Source organism: Ursus arctos, unplaced genomic scaffold, assembly GCF_023065955.2.
Source record: "Ursus arctos isolate Adak ecotype North America unplaced genomic scaffold, UrsArc2.0 scaffold_12, whole genome shotgun sequence".
NCBI lineage: Eukaryota > Metazoa > Chordata > Mammalia > Carnivora > Ursidae > Ursus > Ursus arctos.
The window spans coordinates 43,912,636-43,937,099 of record NW_026622786.1 but is presented as its reverse complement, the minus strand read 5'-3'; the positions used below and the strand labels follow the sequence as shown (position 1 = coordinate 43,937,099).

At 35.4% G+C, this 24,464-nt stretch overlaps 2 protein-coding genes across 6 annotated transcripts in view; one reads left to right on the top strand and one right to left on the bottom strand.

Annotated features, from left to right (window-relative positions):
* Positions 1-1,231, bottom strand: part of SLC44A5 (solute carrier family 44 member 5) — a 374,691-nt gene extending 373,460 nt beyond the window's left edge. For all 5 annotated transcript variants that reach the window (XM_048220289.2, XM_057310554.1, XM_057310550.1 and 2 more), the window contains exon 1: positions 983-1,231. The gene's annotated coding sequence lies outside the window, so the exon portion shown is untranslated. The remainder of the gene's footprint in view (positions 1-982) is intronic.
* ACADM (acyl-CoA dehydrogenase medium chain) lies at positions 1,230-23,670 on the top strand. Its single transcript, XM_026497798.4, has 12 exons — positions 1,230-1,732; positions 4,917-5,004; positions 7,167-7,264; positions 7,393-7,462; positions 8,064-8,164; positions 8,917-8,997; positions 11,086-11,216; positions 13,613-13,721; positions 17,464-17,604; positions 18,168-18,263; positions 21,333-21,581; positions 22,846-23,670. Exons 1-12 carry the CDS (start codon positions 1,703-1,705, stop codon positions 22,915-22,917), a joined length of 1,266 nt encoding a protein of 421 aa, XP_026353583.1. The 5' UTR covers positions 1,230-1,702; the 3' UTR covers positions 22,918-23,670.
* Positions 23,671-24,464: the final 794 nt, after the last annotated feature.

Here is a 24,464-nt window from a genome sequence, read left to right as displayed (position 1 = left end):
AAACGTTCAGAATAAAATTGAAAAAATTAGGGGTGCATTAGTCAAATCCTACACATCTTTTTTTTTTCCCACTAAATCCTACCCATCTTTAACAGTCCACTTTGTGTTTTACTTCAAGCCCTCTTAGAAGGCTTTCTTAATGACTCCAGGACAAACTATGTTCTCTCTGTTCCGAATTTGCCTGGTACTTCGACTTTGAATTTGGCACATAATTAACATTCTGCCTTATGCCCAGTCTCAATAAATACATCATAAATCCCCAGAGGACAAAGTGGAAGGTTCCTGTAGGAAACTACAATAACAGGATATAGGAATGAAAAAGCTAAATTAGAACGAGATCATGGCCGGCCTTTACCAGGCAAAAAAGATTATTTAGCAAGTTAACAAGATGTAGTGGTGACTGATGAGAGCCTAAACTAGCATGGTAGGGATAAAAATGAAAAATCCTAGTTCCACCTGGGTGGCGCACTGGATTAAGGTTAAGCGTCTGCCTTAGGCTGGGGTCATGATCCCACATCCGCGGATCAAGCCCCACACCCCGCTCCCCGCCAGGCAGGGAGCCAGCTTCCCCCACTCCCTCTGCCGGGGCTCCCCCTGCTTGTGCTCTCTCTGTCAAAAAAAATAAATAAAATCTTTAAAAAAACAAGAAAAAAAAAAGAAAAGAAAGAAAAGTCCTGGGAATTATGGGGAACATTACATTCCCCTTGCTCTGGGGCTCTTACTAGCTTTCACAAAATGCTATCCAAACCTGCACAGCTCTATAAATCCCGCCAGCGCTGTTAATGTTACAACTTCCGTCTCTGAACTCAGGGTCTAACTGGAAGAGTGACTTTAAGTAGAATTCTTCAGGCGAACATTCACTTGCGACATTCATTCGCTGAATCAGGAGCTTTAGATAGGTTCATCTTATTTCCAAGGACACTGCACAACCACACACGTGGGAAGTAATAGCCTTGGGAGTATTAGAAAAGGTCAACTTTACCTAAGAGATTGAATTCTCCTGTTTTCTGAAGTACAGCACATCCTTTGGTCTTCGAACCAGAGTCTAATAGTAAAGCGTACTTTGGTTACTTAAAGCAGAAACGATGTGGGTCTGACCGGTTTTCCGGACAGCTGTCAAGGCGGCGGGCAAGGGAGGTTATCTCTCCGCCAGCCGTTGGCGCACACCGCGCAGAGGTCCCTCGCCGCGCCCTCTCACCCAGATTCCCAGCTGGCCCCGCGCCGCCCGCTCCCCCGCCCGCGGCGCCTGCCCGCCCTCTGGCTCCAGCCACGGAACGCGAATCTGGGACCCCTCTCTGCACGGCCCTCCACTGCCTTCGAGAAGTCGCGTCGTGTAAACTCAGGGCTCGAGGGAAACGAAGCCTTTTCGTGGATCACCCCTCCTCGGGACCCCTTAGGCCCCAGATCGTTAGAGACCCCTCCCCCACCTGCCCAAGGTCGTTCGAACGCTGCCGAAAAGGCCTCTCACTACATCGCGCACGCACGACCTTCCCACCATCCTTTTCCCCTTCCTCCCCCTTTCGGTGCAAACGGCTCGCTTTCCTTCTCCAGCCCCATCCACGCTGTGGGTGGGACCAGGGTATTGGCGCGACCAGGGTGTGGGCGGGGCCGGACGGGTCTCGCGCCTAGCGCCAAGGAGGACCCTGGCAGTATCGGCGCGACGCTGTGAATTAGAGACTGAGTATCCGGACCGCGAGTCAACATGGCTGCGGTGTTTAGGCGTAGCTGTGGGGTGAGAGAGAGCAAGGCTCGGTGGGGGTGGGAAATGAAGGTTGTGGTGTTTGGAGGGGGTGGGAGGGAGGATAGCATGGGATGAAAATAGGTGCTGTCCTGGGGTGGGGTGGGGGGACCCCCCCCCCGTATCAATATAGGCGGCAGTCACTTTGAGAATGCCCTTTTTTTTTCCCCTCCCTCTGGCCCGGGAACTTTCCAAATATTTCCCCCAGAAATCTCACCCTTTCCCGAACGTGAAACTGACTCTGAATTGGGCGGAGATCTCAGAACGAGCGAAGTCCTTGTTTTTGCAGTATGTTTTTGAGAAAACTACTGGCTTTATATCTCCAGCCCAGGAAGAAATCGTAAAGTAAATTTCATCGTGCAATTGATACGTGCTAGAAAGTGTAGATTTCAGACATTATCTTGGGTGCCTGCAAAATTACCAGGAAAAGGAAAATGAAGCTGCTGCTTCTTGGGATACTTAATATGTATAATAAACGCTTTTGATTTTGGTCTGTGGAGGAGAACGCTTATGTTCCGTACATTACAAAGCAAAAAGAAGAACCTACCGCAGAATTTTGCTCGAAGTTTGTCTATACTAGTCTTGTGGCTCACAGATTCTAACTTGCCTCGCTTAGATGCTCTTTATCTTAACACAAGACTGCCATTTAAATGTCATTTATAATTGAGTTAAGAAATTAATGTTCTTGGCCAAAAAGAGTAGAAGTTTTAGAATTTATAAGAATTCTAATGGATTCTTGCCCAATATTTATTATTGATACACAAGTTAAGGGGCCCTGAACGCAGAAATTGGGGATTTTAAAGATGTTGAATTTTAACTCTGACACCAGGGGGAAAAAAAAAAAAGACTCGATTTCCAAATCTCTCCAAGGATAAATGTAGAAGAACCTGATCCAGAAAACTTAACATCTCTGTATCTCTTCTTTGACACTCCCATAAAATGTAAGATTCTTTTATTCCTAAGAAATACACAAAAGCGTTTGATTGTAGTTGTGCTATTATTGCAGAATTGAGGCTTGATTGAAGACGCTGTCTTTTGGAGATTTGGAATCGGCTTGTTCTGGGCAGAGAGCCCAAAGTAAAAAAAATAAATATTTATATGGCATTATGCCTCCAAGACTCTTATTTTAATCATCTCGACAAATTATCCAGTAGGAAAAGCCTCATTTTCTAGATTTGAAAAGAAGCTACAGTAAGTTTGTAATTGGCCCAAGGTCTTAAAAATACTTGTGGAGTCTAGACTTAAATTAAACCATTCTAAGTCCAAATAATCTATTTCTATATTTCGTATCTACCAAGCCACCTCTCTAAATGGCTAACATTATATATCATTAGCAGATATATGGGGATTGTTCCTGGGCTGTAGCTACTTTTGTATTTTGTTTTATATAACATTTTCCTGAAAAATATGTGAACTTTTTATAAATTATTTTAAATCCACTAATAATTCCCTATTTAAAGTCTCGGCAGACTATTTTACCTGTTTTGTGAGGTCTGATTTTTGTGCACTGGTGTCTAAACACAGATTTAGAAGAGCCAAGATTTTTGGTCTGATTTTTGTGGGATGTTTTTCTTTATTGAATGTAATGACCAATTAGGAGACTGAAATTGAGAGAGCAGTGTAACAAGGTGGTTGATAGTATGGCTTCTCTATAGTAAATGTTAGAATTAGAATCCTGGTTCCACTACCTAATATCAGAGTGTCTTCGGCCAATTTTACTTGAACTTTCTGAGCCTCAGTTTCTTCATATGCAAAATAGGAATAAAAATAGTGTCTTAATCCTAGGCTTGACTTGGAGATTCAGTGAATTAATATGTGGAATGTGACTGTAAACCAGTATAGGTTTGGTCTATGATGACTGAACAATAAGGATTAGAGAAACCATGTTTTACTTCCAAAATAAATGTAATGGAAATTGCAAAGAAAATATGAATTTTCATACTCTGGTTATTTTTTTCACAATTGTATAAAGTGTTATTTTGAAAGAGCTATTTGAGATATTTGACAATCTTTATTGTCACTTTAAATGTAGGTGATTCTCTGTATAAGCTGAAGTTGTCATCTACAAAATGGACAGTTTCTTTTTATGGTTTTCAAAAAACATAAGTTTGGTTCTTGGTCTTCTGGTATATTGTTCAGTTTCTTTTCTTAAGAATATTAGAATTGCATAGGGATATTTCCGTCAAATCCTTTGAAGTATGAACTGTGATTTTGTTTTCCTCAAACATTGGAAGGAGTTACAGTATGGTTTCCATTAATTTTAGTAAATGCAAATGGTTACTTTTGCGTACATTAAATTGTCATGAGTATAACAGTAGATTGCAAAAGAACAATATATATCTGATACTTTTTTATATATCTTTTTGAAGAAACAGGAGTATATTGCAGATAATAAGAAATGTAGCATAGCAATTGTTTAGAACAGGGTTGGCAAACTTTTTCGTAAAAGGACGGTAAATATTTTCAGCTTTGTGAACCACATGGTTTCTGGCAACTGTACAACTCTGCTGGAAAAGCAACAATAGACAATATGGTGTTCCAATGAAATTTTATTTACAAAACTGGTGCCTGCCATAGTGTGCTGACCACTGTCTTAGAATGTTCTAAGAAAGCCTATAGACAACAGCCCAAAATATAGAACATAGTTTTAGGCTAATTTGTTTTGTTAAATAAAGTGAGGTATCATAGAAAAGAGAATCCTACAAGGGGAAGATTCCCAGAGGCATACCTGTGAGAGTGACAGGGACAGAGTATCAAAGTTAATAGACTAGGAAACTCTTGAACACAGTACTATACCGTCCTATTTTTGCCCCCACCCCAACTTCTCAATCACGAATGTCCTAAAGGTTGTAGGTGAGATTTCCAGAATAGAAGTCCTAAGTGTGGTACTACCCCCGACTATTGTTTGTCTTGGAGACACTCTACTTGAGTAATACAAATACTGCTGATTAGTGTTATTTTCATTGCTTTAAAAAAAATTTCTTTCGTAGTAAGTGTTCACACATCTAGTACTTGGCTTATTTAATATAGTAATTGTTGAAGGCATTTAAGTAATGACTTAAAAACCTATGCTCTTGAGTAAAGTCAAACAAGTTGCTGTACTCACTTATAATTGCCAGTATTCTCTTATTTGATGTTTAATTTATCAAATTTATTTTAATAAAATTGTCCTTTACAGGTCCTAAAAAGTCTTTCTCGTTTTAACTGGAGATCGCAACATACAAAAGCTGCCCTACAGCATGAACCAAGATTGGGATTTAATTTTGGTATATTTTTTGTTCTTTTGACTTTAAACATATTTGTTATATATATATATACATTTATATTGCACTGTGTATGTATTTGTCTGGAATATATTTATAAATCATCTGTCAATGAATAGAACCAATTACCATCCACAGATTTCCAGTCACACCCATTCTTCCTGATCTTTTTTATTTCTGCATAATATCCTATGTAGAGATCTGTGTTAGCAGCAGACATAAATATCTGTGCCCTTTTTACTAAGTATGTAATCCTAAAATAAATAACAAATTTACTGATACGTACAGTCTTCAAGTTAGAAATTTGAGTGCAGGGGCGCCTGGGGGGCTCAGTCGTTAAGCATCTGCCTTCGGCTCAGGGTGTGATCCCGGCGTTCTGGGATCGAGCCCCACATCAGGCTCCTCCACTGGGAGCCTGCTTCTTCCTCTCCCACTCCGCCTGCTTGTCTCTCTCTCACTGGCTGTCTCTGTGTCAAATAAATAAATAAAATCTTAAAAAAAAAAAATTTGAGTGCAAAAAATACGTTTTGAACACTTAGATACACCTGCTAATAAGCCAAAGCCTGTTTTGACCCTAAAATATCAGAACTGCAGTTTTGGTACTAATGGATAGGGTTTAAAGTCCTGGGATGAAGGAGTCATGTGGTATTGGAAGGAAAAGGAATAAGATCTCCCTTCCTCTTTGCTCTCTAAAATGAGATCCTGAGCAAAAAAAAATAAAATAATAATCCCTATTTTTAGCATCTGTTGCCTCCTAAAATGCTTCTTGCTTCAAAATTATTACCTTTCCTTTAGTTAAAAATCCATTTTCTCTGGTTTCTTGGTCTCAGAAAATAGTTACAAGGCAGGTCAGATAATTAACTCATACCCAGATACAAATGACAAACTAAAAGCTCTCTAGGGTTATCATTTTTGTTTTTTTATCTTATTTTTTAAGATTGTTAGCTTCTTTACAGTTTTTTAAAGAGAATTAAATGGAAAATTTCAGGCCATGTGAGGATAACAGCTTAGGGCATTGGATTTTTTCTTATTGTGTTATTAACATAGGTTAGATATAATTGCTATTTAGTTTCAGTTTGTCACATACAGATTCATATTTAGTACTAGGAAACCAGCCGGAGAAATCTGGTGGTTTGTTGAGTAACAGGATGAGATAGATACAGGTGTTGAGGAGGGAGGTTGTAAAGCTTAAGTAAAGGACTAGGGATAACATCTGTGAGCAGTTGTATCTGGCTCTTTTAAAGTGGAGATAACTTTTACGTTTTATTTCTCACATCCCTATACAAATGATTATTACAGTCTTGAGTATGCTTGCTCATTCTTATCTCTGCTTTTGTTCTTATTGTTCTTACCCAAAATACCCTGTATCTCTTTTAAATCTTACCTGTCCTTTGATGTTGGACGTGACCACATTAAAACCCTATGATAGTGTGGATTTGAAAACAATCCAAGTGATCTGCACCTGTCCTCCGTCAGCCACCGTATTCATTTCATTAGTTTTATAACAACAGCACCTCGTATTTTATGTAATAGAATTAGAGTTTAACTTTCTTTTTAACTGTTTAACTTTTTTAACTTTTTTTTTTAACTGTTAACTTTTGAGAAACCCTCCCACCACTTTTACCAGTTGCTTTGTGCTAATTTATAACCTTAAATTAGCTGAGTTTAAAGGAAGAGTAAAATTGTAGTATTGGTATTCTTATATGATATTTGGTAATAAGTTTTATTGGTTTATGGTCACTTGGCATGTCTCATCTCCCTAGGTAGACCGCTTCTTGAGATCAGGGAGTGTCTTATATTTAGTTTCATTTCAGTATTACTAAACATTTGATAAATCTCCTTAGGAGCTAATAACAAGTAAAAGCAATTTTTTTTTTACTCTCACCAATTGGAAGAGAAAAACAAGTTTATGTCTGTTACTCATTTGTAAAAGCTAGAAATCTTACCTACCTCCTTTGGTACTTGTATTGACATAAGTTTATTTATATTGTACAGTGAAATCTTGCCTAGTCCAAAAGTGTATGGTGGTCTTTGTGGTTTATTTTTGGACTTTCTGGTTAATCAAAAGTTAAAGACTCCATTATAAGTTTCACGTACTGATTTCATAGGACTTTTTCCTCAGCTCATTATCTTGGTTTAATGTTTTCTAAATGACTTTCTCTTAGAGCTCACTGAACAGCAGAAAGAGTTTCAAGCTACTGCTCGTAAATTTGCCAGGGAAGAAATAATCCCAGTTGCCGCAGAATATGATAAAACTGGCGAGGTAGGTATATGCATTTTAAGGGGAAAAATTTTTTTTACATATTTTATAAGATTATATAATTGAACTATGTAGATTTTAATATAATTGGTTTTTCTTTTTCATTTTTTTTACTTTTTCTTTCCTTTTAGTACCCTGTCCCCCTAATTAAAAGAGCATGGGAACTTGGTTTAATGAATACACACATTCCAGAGAATTGTGGTAAGCTTTTTTAATATTTTTTAATCCTTGCAGTGTATATGAACGAGGAAAATGGTAAAACCCTACTCAGTCATTCTTTCAAATATTAACTACCATTTTTATAAGTCATTTATGATAAAGGGCTTTCTACCTTTATCTTTCTGTTCAGACTTCAGCGTTTGCCTATTTTTAGAAGCCTTGTATTAACACTTGGAGGCATTTTTCCTTTAAAGCTTGTTTCAACCTTAACTTCATCCTTGATGTTAATTTCTCTTTAGAGTTAGTCAGTTTGTTACATTTTGATTCTACCTTGACTTTACATTTTGTCAAGACTTTTTGTGTGTGAGATTGTCACTCCTTCAGGTGAAAGAGTCAAAGTTTCAGCACAGTTAAATCAAAAATTTTTACAAAATCAAGTTGAAACAGGAAGACAGGTCCAGATTACAAATAGAAAATTTTTTGAAATATTTAAAACTTATTTTAGAGAAGTATAATTTATTACTGTATTAACCAGAACCCAGAACACTTTTTTAGTTTCTTGTTAATTAAAATAGTTCACCTTTATTTCTAATGAGATATACTACATATTATAATGGGATCTTAAAACATTTCAATACTATAGGAGGTCTTGGACTTGGAACTTTTGATGCTTGTTTAATTACTGAAGAATTGGCTTATGGATGTACGGGGGTTCAGACTGCTATTGAAGCAAATTCTTTGGGGGTAAGTTTCTTAGAAAATCAATTGCCTAAGTGAGCCATTAATGAGACAGTACTGCTCGGTTAGGTTAGTTGGTGCAACACAATTTTCTTTAAAAAGAACACAAAAGGGGCGCCTGGGTGGCTCAGTCGGTTAAGTGTCTGCCTTCAGCTCCGGTCATGATCTCCCTCTGCCTGCTTAATGCTCTCTCTCTCTCTGTCAAATAAATAAAATCTTTTAAAAATAAATAAAAGGAACACAAGATTCTACAGTGAAGCTTAGAGTTCTTATTGCCTAAGTTGATCATTCTGTTCCCGTTGTCTCTAGTAATTGGAGTCCTTGCTGTCCTTGTAGGGAAACTGTATACTTTGGCTGCTACTTCAGTGGCAGTTCTTAGATAAGGGCAAGGCCAAAAACTAGCATTCAGCAGAGAAGGATCAGGATGGCTGCGGGCAGTGCTGAATTTAGTGAGCAATTCTTAAGAGGCCTGATCATATATACATCATCATTTGTCCAAAATTTAATTCTTTGTGCATGTTACTACAGTGGATGTTTACATATTGCCAACAAGTCCTATATAACTTAATTTTTGAAAATACTGGATTCCCAGATTTATTTCCTCATGGTTTTAGCTCTCTTAAAGGAAGAATAAAGGCCAATTCTTTGGACTTACCCCTTGGGAGAAAGTAGTTCTCTTGTTTTGAATTATAGTATCTCTGAATTTACATACCTAATAAAAATATCTTGCTTTTTCCAATGTCACTTTTCTTTGGTAGCAAATGCCTCTTCTTATTGCTGGAAATGACCAACAACAAAAGAAGTATTTGGGGAGGCTGACTGAGGAGCCATTGATGTGTGTGAGTATGTGCAGCTGCTGCTTGGGAACAAGGGTGCTCTCTCTTCTTTCAGTGCAAATGTGTACACTGGGCTATAACACATGAAGACAAAAGTTAGCAACATATTTAGGTATCATGGTGTTTCTGGGGTACCAGACAAATGTCATAATCTCCTAGCTTATTTCCGAGGAAGAAATATTTGCTATTTAATGGAGCACTCTGCAGTTTAAGACCTGAGTGATTGTGTCAGGAAGTTCAGATTGAATGTATGACAGTAGGTGTTTGAACTGGTAGTCTTTTGAACTAATAAGAAATTAATGTGACTGAAAAGTTATCATTCTATTTGTTGAATGAATGACTTGGGAAGAATAGTTAACAGATTTTATTTAATTCCCTGAGCACTACTCAACAAATATTTAAATTGGATTTTAAAAAGATAGTTATAGGGGCCCCCTCCTGGCTCATTCAGTAGAGCAAGTGACTCTTGATCTCTGGATCAAGAGTTCAAGCCCCACATTGGGCATGGAGCCTACTTAAAAAAAAATATATATATATACACATACACACACACATACTGAGGATCTATTCTGAAAGTGTTTTTACATAAGGATTTTGACTTCTTTTGTTTATCAGTTGAAAAGATTTTAAGTTAGGGTGTGATTGTGATACCAAAATACAGTAAATTGTTACTAGTTTTGAACTAATTGTGAAAATTGGTCTGAAAGAGTAGAAAGTAATAGTTAAAAATCAAGGTTTCTTATTTCAGGTACCTAAATTTTAAACAAACTGCTTAATAAAAACATTTATACAGATTTCTTAGTTAATTGGTCACTTTTCAACAAATGAGTTTAGTAGGCTAATTCTCAATATTGTCTAAGAATGTGTGACACATTTAGATTGTTTTCCTGTAGCATATATAATACCTAGAAATAGGTTAAAAAATTTTAGCGTAGAGATGCTTAGGAGAACCAACCTTAATCAACTGATAAGAATATTTATAATTATTGCTTAAAAATAGGTATTTCCAAGATAAAAGCCTTTAAAACGTTCAGGTATTTTAAACATTTTTTGTCTGTTTGTTATCAATACCTTCAGTGTATATAAAAAAAAATGTACTGTAGTCCCTAAGTTATTCTAACTTCTGAATTAATAAAAGCTTACTACATATTTTCCCCCTTCTAATGCATAATAGCAGTAAATGTACCCAAAATAGGAAGTCAGGAATAAAAATGAGAATAGTCAATTCCCTTACATGCACGGAATTTACCTGTTATGGAACTCTGCTACTTTGGAATTACAAATGCTGGGTAACCCTGCATTTATCTCAGTATCATTTGCATATGTTATTCTGCCTGGAATACACATTCCTTCTTTATCCCCAAAGAATTGCTTCTTCTTTTTGAGACTTGATATGAGCATCACCTTTAGGAAGCTTTTCCTGACACCCTAAAGCTAATCTAGTTTCACAAGACCGTTGTGTATGACTTTAGTACTTAGATATGTAATTACAATATAGTTAGTACTCATCTCCACTTTTGTGGAAATCTTGAAGATAGGATGTCTTTTATCTCTGGTTTTTCCGTCTCCTGGTTTATAACCTGGTACGTAGTAAATACTAAATAAACATTTGAATGAATGATTATGTGTGAATGAATTTAACTTGGTTGAAGATATCTAACATTTTAATTGATACGGTTTATTGATATCCTACATCTGGTTTTAAATTATATATTAAATGTTTCTACATTTGAGTAGCTTATTTGATTCTCTGAGAACATTCTATTTTTAAGCATTTAAAAATATTTAGAATACTGGCTTAAAAAATAAAATATACTCCTGGTTCTAAACATTCATAATTTAGGGGTGCCTGGGTGGCGCAGTCGTTAAGCGTCTGCCTTCGGCTCAGGGCGTGATCCCAGCATTCCGGGATCGAGCCCCACATCAGGCTCCTCCGCTGGAAGCCTGCTTCTTCCTCTCCCACTCCCCCTGCTTGTGTTCCCTCTCTCACTGGCTGTCTCTCTCTCTGTCAAATAAATAAAATTTTAAAAATAAAATAAACATTCATAAAATTAAAATTTAAATTATTTTTATTGTTTCCATATACTTAAGGCTTACTGTGTAACAGAACCTGTAGCTGGCTCTGATGTAGCTGGTATAAAGACCAAAGCAGAAAGGAAAGGAGATGAGTATATTATTAATGGTCAGAAGATGTGGATAACCAATGGAGGAAAAGCTAATTGGTATGTTGTTTAAAACATCTCTGTATATTGCTTGTTAATTACTTCATATCAGAATCTTCCTTCTCTCCTTTATTATTAAAACACCACAATTAAGGTAAGTTTTAGGGGTGCCTGGGGTGGCTCAGTGGGTTAAGCACCTGCCTCCAGCTCAGGTCATGATCCCAGGATCCTGGTATCGAGCCCCACGTCAGGCTCCCTGGGCAGCGGGGAGCCTGCTGCTCCCTCTCTCATTCCCCCTGCTTATGCACTGGATCTTGTGTGGTCTCTGTCAAATAAATAAATAAAATCTTAAAAAAAAAAAAAGATAAGGTAAGTTTTATTCATAGAACTAGAATGTCCATAAAAGATCATAAAGAGTTCAGTTATTTTTAAAAACTATTTTTAAGCCCTGAATTATTTCTTCAAATTAACTCTTGAGAAGTTTAATTTGTAAAAGAAAATAAAACAAAAACACCTGCTCTGGTTGAATGTGAATCCTTCTACTTGGCTTACTGTCTCCACTGTCTATACCCTATACTAGCATCTCCTTGGAACTGTTCCCTGAAAACTGAGGAAAAAGGAAAACCATTGGTATAGGACACTTCCCTGATTCTGAACAACAGGCAAAGACAGTCTTGAAACTCAGATTATCTTTTAGAGAAGACAGAATATTACTTTAGTAGAATCTAAAGGTCCAAACATAATGACATCAAGTTCAACAAAGGATCATAAAATGACTTGCATAAATATAAAATGTTGAAGAACTTATTTATACCATTATTTGTGTAACGGTAAAAAAGAAGAAGAAAGTAAAATGTATACCTCTAGATTCAGTAGGAATCAACAGTGTGATGTACTGTCTTTAAGAAGGTAATGTAATTTCTTACTGAAATGATAGAAGTATAACTCAAACGAGGGAAGAAGTGGTAATAGTTCTGCAGAACACATTTTAAGACATGCATTGATGAAATGGAATAAATTCAGAAGCAAGTAAGTATCCTTCATTAGAAAGAGTCTAGAAAACATGTCCTGTGAAGAGTAAAGGAATTAAGTTTGGTTATTTTGGAAGTTTTGAAATAATGTTCCGCAGGAACAAGAGCGGGCTTGTACATTTGCTTCTGGAAGCCAGTTTAGAATTAATGGGTCAGAGTTAGAAAAGTGTAGACTATAGCTCAACATAAGAACAAGCTTTCCAACAACAGTGCTGTCCAATGTGTGTTGAGTTGTCATGGGAAATAATGTATTTATCCATCACTGCAAGTGTATAGAGACTTCCTAGGACAAGGATTCTCTGGTGATTGGAATAATGAACTAAATGGGCTGTCCCTCCTTGTCTGCAAAAGTTCCAATTCAATATATATGTGTGCTCTGCAGTGCGGTTTTCTGGCAGGTAAAGCATTATTCCTGGGATTGAGCCTACCAGGAAATTATTTGTTTATTTTAAACACACCTATCAACCCCTTTATGACTATCCAGTATTAAGGAGGGCTAGATCGTTATCTTTAAGTCAGTCATCATAATATCAGAAAGTAATAGAAAAATGAAGAAACTATTAAAATTTAGCAAGTTGAGAGAAATCTAACAGTGCAATTAGAAGTTTTCATAATTTTAAGAACTCATTAAGTATAACTCCCATGTAGTAAAACAAATAAGGTAATATATGAAACTAGAAAACAATTTTTACTATTTTTTACTATTATCAAGTGAAATTGTAGAGTGAATGATAATTTATTTGTGTTAAGCCTAGAAAATAATTTATTGTTTAAGGAATTTTTAAAAAATTCTCCTGTATCAGGCTATTGAGAACATGGGTTACAGTTCAGTGTTTTTGCATGCCTCCTGTTTCATTTTAAAATCTATCTGGGAAAAGTTCTGGAGAGAAAAACCTAGCAAATATTCATAGTAATTCAACTATAACAAAAAACACTGATTTTGCTGCAAAAAGAGGACAATAGGCAGAATATAGGGGTCGTTATCTCATATATTATTCCTTTCACAGGCAGCCCTATTTGTTGTCCTTTTCCAGATAGATTGTTCTTTAAAGAATCATAGGTTTGGGAAAGAAAAAAATGCCATTTCCAATATGGCACGTACTTTTCTTTTTATATTGTATAATTTTGATATGAGGAATTTTTACTTACAACTCAGACTCCTAAAAAAAAATTTAAATACCAGGTTAGTTAAGAAGTAGACCTGGGTTAAAATATTAGTTCTGCCACATCATAAGAATGGGACTTGGGCAACCTTTTGAGCCTCAGATTCTTTATTTCCTCATCTGGAAAATGGGAGAGTAATAATTCTCAGGATTCTTGCAACAACAGGATTGTTGGGAGGGTTAAATGAGATAGCCATCACCACGTGTTATCTGTTGATGTCATTATCTTTGTCATCATATCTATATTATATATATATATTAGGTATTTCTTATTGGCTCGTTCTGATCCGGATCCAAAGGCTCCTGCTAATAGAGCCTTTACTGGATTTATTGTGGAAGCAGATACCCCAGGAGTGCAGATTGGAAGAAAGGTAAAGTGTATATTTATCAGTGATTAAGTCCTCAAATACTATTTTAACTATAAATTTCAAAATTACTACTTCAGTTTCCTTTATTGAAAACATTTTCTTTGTAGTAAGTTGCAGTAAAAATAAAGCTTTTTTTTTCCTTTTTTCTTTCTTTTAAGTTTTTATTTTAATTCCAGTTATCATACAGTGTTATATTAGTTTCAGGTGTGCATTATAGCATTCAACACTTCCATACATCGCACTGTGCTCATCAAGACAGGTGCACTCCTGAATCCCCATCACCTATTTAACCCATCCCTAAAAATAAAGCTATGTTTTGATATTAGGTGAAATAGTCTATTTGTTACAGCTAAATTTTAAGTTGAGAATAATCCTTTTGATTCATTATTTGAAAAAGTGGTTGTTCATGGTGCCAGTCTGTAAAGAATGCTAATAAACAGCTGTGAGGGATAATGAAGCAGAAATCAAGCTGTCATTTATGTGTCCTGCCCAATAATAAAGTCTTAGATATTTCAGAAGACTTTCCCACTCTTTTTCCTTCCTCACAGCAGCCTGTTAGGTAGGATAACTGGCGTTATGCCCATTGTATTGATTAAAACAATACCCCAGATCATATAACAACAGTAAGAGAAAAATCCATGCCTGAGGAAAGTATGGGAATGGTAAAGAACCTTGAATGTGGGAAGGGGAGAAATTTTATTTAAATAAGAAAAGGTAACATATTTGAGAATGGTGGTAAAGTGAATGTGTGGAAATAATTTAGCACTAGCATTTAAAGAGAAGAGTTTAAAATTTAGCAAATCAAAGAAAGAATAAATGAAGTCATTAAAGTCATTTTAGTGAGATCTAAGGAAATAGGATTAAGATTATAACTTTGAGACTAGGAAGAGGAGATTCAATTTTAGAACCGTAAAACTCTTCTTTGCAAAATGAATTTGTAAAAAAGAAAACCTATTAATGACCAAATGATGTCTATATTGAAGGGAAAGGAGAAATTATGGAAGTCTATTAATAGTTAACAAAGGTTACATGAATAAATTTTCTTCCTCCCAGATGGGGAATGGGACAGATTATCTGGCGAGATGTGAGATACTAGACTACGGGTGGCATAACCTGACCTGGAAAGGCTAATGTGGATTGACCAACTTGCAAAGTTCTACACCAGTCATGTGTATTCATATAATCCTGTTTTATTAAAAGCCATCGGAATCCCTCTGTTGTATTCAAGCCTCACTTAATTTCACTATAGTGAAATTATAGTAAGGTGGTTGTATATAACAAAATAAAAGTTGTAAGAATGGATGTGCTTCTTCCAAGCAAATGATTTGTTTTTATTTATGTTCTATTCATGTTTCCTTTTTAGGGATGGTTGCTGGAAAACTTAAGGCTAGATTTATGGCCATCTCTGAAAAGTATAAAGGACCTAACAGCTTATACTGGTTTTAGGAGTAGACCCACTTGTGATTTTATGTTATTTCTAGTCTCTTTTTTCCCAATTTTCTCACTTAAAAAATATCTCTAATTCAATAAATACTTATTACTAAGTTCATCCTATATACTAGGCAGTATTCTGGTATTGGGGATGTCATATAGATCAATACAGACAAAAATCCCTGCCCTTGGGAGCTTACTTTCTAGTGAGAGACACAGGTAATTATATTGTATATATTTAAACCTCCTTAAATCTTTTTTTTTTGAAATATATGGGCATTTTTTAAATTTGTGAAATTTGATGTTTTTAAAAATGTTTTGTGTTTTAGAAATCTGGCTTGAGAGGAGTACAGGAAGCATTTTGGTTTAAATGTTTTACGTCATGATCTCAGGGTCCTGGGATTGAGCCCAACCAGCTCTGCACTCAGCTGGGAGTCTGCTTGGGATTCTCTCTCTGCCTCTACCTCCCCCCCCCCCCCCCACTCGCAGGAGCACAGGCTCGTGCTCTCTCTCTCTTTAAAATCTTTTTTAAAAAATGTTCTGGTATTTGGAGTGAGTCTGGGAAACAGCCTAGAGTAAACCATTTTTGTAAACAGTGTTTTCTCATTATATTGAGTGAGGGTCTAAGGCACTAGAGTTTATTGACTTATAGAGATGTTGGTTTCTTTCTTGGTAAAACTATATATTATTTTTACTATTTCTTCAAGCCTAGAAGCAGACTATTACGATGAAGGCAAGCAAGTGAAAGAGTTTGTTTACAACTCTGACCTCCCATTTCCTCTGCTTCTCACACTGCTGATTAAAAACGAGATTAAAATTTTTTTTCCTTAAGGAGAAGAATCACCATATCTGCACTTCCTTTCAAATAATTCAGCAAATAATGCTAATAGTTACACACACAAAACACAGAAATAAAGCAAATGTGACAAAATGATAATTGGTGAATTGAAGTAAAGGGTACATAGGTATTTGTTATAATACCCTTATAGCTCTTCCGTTGGTTTGAAAATTTTCAAAATAAAAAGTTGAGGGAATATAGCTACTTTGGCAGTTTCTTATAAAATTAAATGTGCACTTACCACATACCCAGCACTCCTAGGTATTTATCCAAGAGTAATGAAAATAAAGGCCTATACATAAACATTTATAGCAACTTTATATAATTTCTAAAAACTGGAGTGAGAAGGGAATGTCTATCTGTGGTGAACAGATAATGGATAAATGGTACCTCCCCATAGTAAATACTACTCAGCAGTAAAAGAAATAAATTACTGAGCAGCAGCACTATACCTGGATCTTAAAAGCACTCTGCTAAGTGAAAAGTTAGACACAGAAGGCACTTATTACTTGTTACTATCATTCTACTTAACATGACATTCTGGAAAAGGAAAAACTATATGGACAAAAGTCAGATCAGTGGTTGCTTCAGGTTAGGAGTAAAGTAAAGGAATTGACTTAAAAGGGGCACAAGGGAGTTTTTGGGGGTGCTGAAATATTCTGTATCTTGGTTGTGGTAGTGGTTCCACACATATATTTGTCAAAACTGTTAGATTTATATGTAAAGAGGGTTAATTTTTCTGTATGTAAATTCCACTTCAGTAAACCTGATTTTAAGAAAGAGTTGGTACATTACTTTGCTAGCTCCATTAAGCTAAATTAAGCATCCTAAATCAGAATATGTTTGCTAAATGCTTTTCCTGACATTCATGGTAAAAAAGATAGCCTTCCAACATAAAATCTGTCTTTGTAGTGTAATATATATATATATATGTAGACCTTTAGACTACTGTTGGTTTCAAAGTTTGTGAAACATTGTTTTAGACTAGGCGTCTAAAACAAACTTGTTTTGTAAAGATCCAGTTTATAACTATTTTAGATTTTGAGGGCCACAGATTTCTGTCCCTAACTGCTCAGTTATGCTATTGTAGCAAGAAAGTAGCCATAGATGATATGTATACAAATAGGTATTGACTCTAGTCCAACAGAGCTTTCTTTACAAAACAGGTATTAGAAGCCATCATTTGTTGACCCCTGTTTTAGATAATTGCAGGAAACCTAGGGGCACCTGGGTGGCTCACTCGTTAAGCATCTGCCTTCAGCTCAGGGCGTGATCCCAGTGTTCTGGGATCGAGCCCCACATCAGGCTCCTCCGCTATGAGCCTGCTTCTTCCTCTCCCACTCCCCCTGCTTGTGTTCCCTCTCTCGCTGCCTGTCTCTCTCTCTGTCAAATAAATAAATAAAATCTTAAAAAAAAAAAAAAAAACTTCATGCTAGCTCAAAAATGTTCCTTAATATATATTGTTTTCCTTATTAGGAATTAAATATGGGTCAGCGATGTTCAGATACAAGAGGAATTACCTTTGAGGATGTGAGAGTGCCTAAAGAAAATGTTTTAATTGGTGAGGGAGCTGGTTTCAAAATTGCAATGGGAGCTTTTGATAAAACCAGACCTCCAGTAAGTAATATCAATGACTTGACAATCTTTAAAGGATCTTTTATTTATTACGTTGAGTAGTTTTATTTTAATGTGGTATATTTTGTATATATTTCTTTTTTTTTTTGGTGTGTATTTCCTTTTTAATATCTACTTTTATTAAGGATGGAGAGATACTGTCATTTTTCTTTATTTTTTAGAATTCTTCAACTGTCTTGCTGCCTGTTACAGAAATTATTTTAGCAAATACAAAATTACAGAGAGGCAGTCCATACTTAATCATTCCTGCTGATATGTTCTCATTTCCTCTTCCCTTACTCATTAGGAATATTTCCCCTAAGAAGCTTTCCCTTGTTAAACAGAAGGAATGACTTTCTAGGCTATGATCCTCTGCCTCACAAATGCCTTTATTTCATAAAAAATATAAATTGAAATGCTTGTTATTCCCCAACTTTTTGTTGCCTGAAGGTAATAGGTCATCTTCTCTTTGTATAATTCTTAACTTGGAATTTTAGGCAAATAGTCATTGAACTGTGTTTTAAAGACAACATGAACTTATGCTTTGTAAAATGTTAAAATACTAGGTAGCAGCGGGTGCTGTGGGACTAGCACAAAGAGCTTTGGATGAAGCTACCAAGTATGCCTTGGAGAGGAAAACTTTTGGAAAGCTACTTGTAGAGGTAATTTTAATACTGTACTTGCTGTGTTCAGATTACACTCAGATTAAAATCCAGAGTCTTTACAGTGGACTTCTGTCAGCCACGCTGGCCTTTTGTGGTTGTCTTTACCTTTACTCTTCTCCCCCAAATATCCACTTCCTCATTCATTTCACTAATGAATCTACCTTCATAATCCAATCTAAAATAATACCTCCCAACACTCTATATAACTAATCCCACTTGGGTTTTTTTTCCATAGTTCTTACTACCACTCAACGTTATATCATGTATGTGTTTGTTTATTATAAGTCTCTCCTTACTCTCTCATTTGAATGTAAGTGCCATACAGGCTATGAATTTCTGTTTTGGTAACCCTTATACTCCTAGCACTTAGAATACATTTCCACTATGAACTTCTATTTCATCCATTCAATGAACAGTAAATGAACACCTACCATATTAAAATACTAATAATTGGATACTTTCTCTGTTCCAAGCACTGTTCTAGGGATTTTACATGTATTAACTCATTTAATCTTCATATTACTGTGGAGTGGGAACTCTTAGTCCCATTTATTGCATGTAAAACATTAGTTCCGCCTAATATATAATGAAACCAAGATTTGAACCCAGATAGTCACTTAAAAAGTCTGTCCTTTTGCACACGACATGTACTATTTCCAAGAACAGCAAAGAAGTTTGGCATAGCCTCTTACTGGGGAACCTTTAACCTTACTTTGGAGATAGGATATCTTAAGACAAATATTAAGAAATAATATAGAGCCATATAAGATCAAGTCCCTAAGTGAGAGCTTACAGACAGGGTTAGAGAAACCAAAAGGAGAAGCTGTCATGGGTGGGCCAGAGACATTACAGGGATTCTGAGCTGTGTTTAGCACAGGATTTCTCAAAAGCATGGGCTAAAAAGAAACTGAATGAGACTCGGGATTTTTTCATCAAAATCTCACGGGAGAAGCATGAACATCTTACACCAGGTTGCCAAAGCTGTGGTGATGTGAGTGCTTCTATTTATTGCCAGTGGGACTATAATTCACTGTAACTTTTGTGAACCACATTTTGGCACTATATATCAAAAGTGGTTATTCTACACCTGTTTTTCATATGCATATTTCAGGTTTACTCCCATATGTGTAGTATGACATATCAATAACTTAATTCATTTCAGCATTGTGTAGAAACAGCCAAATATAGGAACAACCAAAATGTGGATCATCCACTCAGTGGAATATTTTGCAGCTATAAAAAAAGTATAAAGAAGTTCTTCATGTATTACTATAGAAAGCACTCAGATTTATTGATAAGCAAAGCAAAATGAAGAATCGTCAACATGGTAGGCCAGCATATGTGGAAAAAAGGGAGAGACTATAGATGTATTTCTTTATATGTGTATGTAATATCTCTGAGAAGATGAAAAGCAGTTAACCTGGTTACCTCCAGGAAGGGGAATTAAATGGAGTTGGGACAGCAGGGATGATAGAAGGAGGAAAGTTTGAACTTCAAACTGGTGGAAGTATTACCTATTCAAAAAATAGAGTAAAAACAAAAAACAAAACAACTTGAAAGAATCATTGGCTTAGAAGAATGGGTACAATCAGAAATAAAGGAGCATATTACTCTCCTTGTTCCATGTAGGAATTATTTATATTGGTTAATAATTGCCCCCTCTTAAGATATAATTACCCCATGATGTACTAACATAACGTAAAAAATTATTATAAAAAAAAGACATAATTACCCTGCTACTCTCAAGCAACTTGTCACATTCTAAAGTAGTGTGTGTTTTTTTTAAGTACAGTAAATATATGAAATTGAACATCTCAGTTTTTTGTTTTATGTGGCCTTTGGTGCATATTAGTCTGTACACAGTCATAACTTACGTGGTTTTTATAAGCTCTTAGTCTTCAGAACCCGTTTTGATGTTGCCTATGATACAAAGCATCTTTTTAATAATATTGTTTCTAAATGTCTAAAAACCTTCTTTTAATGTGTATTATTTTAAAGCATATGTTCCATTCCGAGTTCATTGTAGAATAATTTATGTGATACAGCGTAAGTAAAATAAGGTAATAAAACTGCTCCATAATCCCATTGTCCAGAAATAATTAGAGTGACCATTTTGCTCTGTATTCTTTTTTTCCATGAATATATTTTTCCAAAGCTGTAACCATACTATATATTTGAAATGTTCACTTACCAATACATGGTGAATGTATTTCTATCCTATAATATTTTGGCTGTACAACTGATAGAAGACTTACTGTCTTTTATTGAAGGTGTTTGTCTTATGTCTCCTCTTTGTTTAAGAACTTCTAGAGGGAGGATACGAAGCATTTTTTGTCTGTCCTTGTCATGGTGCTTACTTTCCTCTGTCAGCATCTGATACAGTATCACATTATTTTTCACTGTATCTGTCTATAATAATTTTCTTTATAAAGTCGCAGCAGGAGTGTCTGGCTAGCTTAGTCGGTAGAGCATGTAACTCTTGATCTTGCGGTTGTGAGTTCGGGCCCCACGTTGGGTGTAGAGTTTACTTAAAAATACATACATACATTTAAAAAAAAAAAAAAGTTCCCAGCAGATACCCAGGAGGATACATGTAGTTTTTATGGTATTTTTGCCAAAAATGCATAACTTCATTCCAGCTCTGAAAAAACATCACACAAACCTGAATTGAAAGACATTCTACAAAAAAAAATAACCACTCAGTGTTCTTCGGCAGCGCCAAGGTCGTAAAAGACTAGGAGAAACTGAAGAATCTAACAGCCTGGGGAACATTAAGAAGAAATAACAGTTGAAATCTTGGATGGGATCTTTGAACAGAAAAAGGACGTTAGTGGAAAACTTGGCCAAATTTGAATAAAGTTTATAGTTTCATTGATAATACTATAGTAATGTTAATGTCCTATTCTTGGTCAGTATACTGTGGTTATGTAATATGTGAACATTGGAGGAAGCAGAGTGTAACTTTTTAAGTCTAAAATTAGTTTTAAAGTTCAAAGAAAAGTTATAGGAGAAAAACTTTTAAATAGTTAATAGATAATCCTTAAACTTTTTTCTTTTTAATTCTAGCACCAAGGAATATCATTTTTGCTGGCTGAAATGGCAATGAAAGTTGAACTAGCTAGATTGAGTTACCAGAGAGCTGCTTGGGAGGTTGATTCTGGTCGCCGAAATACCTACTATGCCTCTATAGCAAAGGCATTTGCTGCAGATATTGCAAATCAGTTAGCTACTGATGCTGTGCAGATTTTTGGAGGCAACGGATTTAATACAGAATATCCTGTAGAAAAACTAATGAGGGATGCTAAGATCTATCAGGTAAGGTTAAAAATGATTTTTGTTGTTTTTTAGGTAAAAGAATATTCATAGATGACAGATTTCTAATTATTTAGGGATTTTATGCCATCAGGAATAATAAACTGTCATAGGGGTGCCTGGGTGGCTCAGTTAAGTGTCCGACTCTGATTTTAGCTCAGGTTATGATCTCAGGGTCATGGGATCGAGCCCCGTATTGGGCTTCACACAGGGCATGGAGTCTACTTGAGATTCTCTCTCTTCCTCCCCCTCTGCCCCTCCCCACCCCCTGCTCATGTGTTCTCTCTAAATAAATAAATAAAATCTTAAAAATAATAGCAAACTATCATATATTGCTGTAAACCAAAGTTTGTAAAACTAATTAACACAGAAGAATGTTACCTTTAAGTATATGCCTTAAGAGAGCACAGGCTAACAAACTAAATGGCACAGACATGTACCTATATGTCTGGATCAGCCATATTTGAGTCTTAACATCCTAGCTAATTGTAATCCACCCTTTGCTCTCCTAAAAGTATACATATCATTTAAAATAAATTATTAAAAATATAAAATAAATAAGAACAAAAATAAATTATTTTATTATTTATTTTTTTATTTTATTTTGAATCTTGCTTAATATAAAGTATATTTGTTTTGTTATGTTAACCACTTAAAGTATTAATTAATTAAAACCATATTTGGGAGTAAAACAACATGAAGAGACAGTGATAAAGTGGTACTAACCATTTGATAGAAGTTCATCTGAGAAGATGAACTATATATAACAAATTGCTAGGGTTAGAGGTTTAAACTGGAAGTAAGGACTGCTACTAGGAATGTCTAAGTTAAAACCAAATCCTTCGAGCATCTTTTTCTTTAGCAACTCTGTTCCTTAGTCAGCAAGAGAGAAAATCAGGTGTAAAAGTAAAAATGGAAAATGACTGAAGGTTACAACTAGCTAAAAACAGTTCAGAAAAGTTGGACGAATATTTTTGCAACATTAAACTTTAGATTTCCCAAACTTTTTGAAATGTTGATATCCTTTGATTTTTTGAGACTTCCAAAATTTTGGTAAATGACTTTTTATAATTTAATCTTTAGAGAATTGTATTTTCATGGTTTCACAAAATTAGGTTTTGGAATCTCTATAGATTATAGACCCTATATGTGGTTTGATTCAATTTGGTATTACAATTGAGCTCATAATACTGTCCAAAATATTGAGTAAGTTGAAGTATTTATGTACTGAAGATATTTCACCTACATATATTCTTTTTTCTTGCAGATTTATGAAGGTACAGCACAAATTCAAAGACTTATTATAGCCCGTGAACACATTGGCAGGTATAAAAATTAAAGAGCTAGCTATAGAAACATGATTAATTGTTGAGTGATTAGAACACGATCTACTGTTTTAAGCTCCAAAGAAGAGAAAGAGCTTTAAGATTTTTTCTGGTAAAACTTTAAAATAAGTACTCTTACAAAAACCCATGCAGCTGATTCTAATACTAGTTTTCCACTTTTGTTTAACTTTATGACTTGCTTTCACTCAAAAAGATTAGGTTTCATTAAAATGATGTGCTATCTCTAGTACTACTGTACTTGAATTACATTAACCTAGAAAAGTACATTTGTTTTGTTAACCACTTAAAGTAACAGAAGTTCTTTGGATTCCGGTATTTTTCCACTGACATTTTTGAAAAGTGGGCTTATAAAAGTAGTCAGAATGTTCCAAAATTTACATTGAGAAAGCATTACAGGATTTGGATGCCATCAAATAACTTGCTAGTGTCTTTATAGACTTAATGGTATTTATTATATTGAGGGAATTCATTTTGTTACAATTTGGAAAGCATTTGTTTTCAGTTTTGTACAATAATACTCAAAAATTTGATGTTCATATTCTCTCACCATACAATGACCAGAAGTTATTGAAAATCTTGTTTAACTCAATCTACGTTTCACTTGCCTTATTTAGAAATAAATCAATAAAATTTGCCTTAAAATGTTTTTATATGAGTCCTGGTATCTGGGTAGGCTTTGGTCTATTGTATACAATCTCATTTCACGTGCATACATTATAAAAAGAAATAAAATCGTTGAGTGCCTATTAGTATATCTGTTTGTATTCTTTCCAGGAAGTTTGATTACTTCATGTAATAGTGTATGCTTAATTTATTTACTATGATGAAAAAAAGTCATGTTCTGATTTTGAACTGTATAAAGTTATCTTCTCATTTTTCACTAGATGATATTGTTAGACATCTCAAAATATATAAATATGATAGTGTAAGAAACAAAGTTTGTGAATTTAATATTTCTTTGTAATCTTAAATATCAAATACTGCCAAAATATGTTCTACTAAATGGTGTTTCTGACACCATTTGGATTCTGACACCGAGTGAGCAGCATCTGGTTCAAACCTATTCTTACTGTAACTCCAGATAGTTAGCATCAGATTCCACAGGTTTAAGGGCTCAGTCCCACCACACAGAACTCACTTCAGGTACCAGTCACAAGTCCTGGCTATCCACATTTCTGTCTAATTTAGCTACAAATTTGGGTGTTTCCATGAGCCCACTCTTAGATTCAGTATTTTTCAAGTATGGTGCACAGAACTCAGGAAAAACACTTGACATACTTTACTGGTTTATTATAAAGTCTACAACTGAGGAACAGCCAAATGAAACAGATAGATGTACAGGGGAAGGTGGTATAGGGGAAGACACAGAGCTTTCGTACCTGCTCTTAATGCATCACCCTCCTAATGCCTCAGTGTGTTCCCCAGCCTGGAAACTCCTGAATCTCTTATTCAAGAGTTTTTATGCAGAATCTTCAGCCCTTATCTCCTCAGAGGTCAAGTGTGGGGCTAAAATTTCCTACCTGTGTTAGTGGGCTAGGGC

Excerpts from the sequence above, each read along its gene's own strand:
- ACADM (XM_026497798.4), top strand. The coding sequence starts at position 1,703 with ATGGCTGCGGTGTTTAGGCGTAGCTGTGGG. Across the intron at positions 7,265-7,392 it reads AATATGATAAAACTGGCGAG|TACCCTGTCCCCCTAATTAA; the intron begins GTAGGTATATGC and ends CTTTCCTTTTAG. Across the intron at positions 13,722-17,463 it reads GAGTGCAGATTGGAAGAAAG|GAATTAAATATGGGTCAGCG; the intron begins GTAAAGTGTATA and ends TTTCCTTATTAG.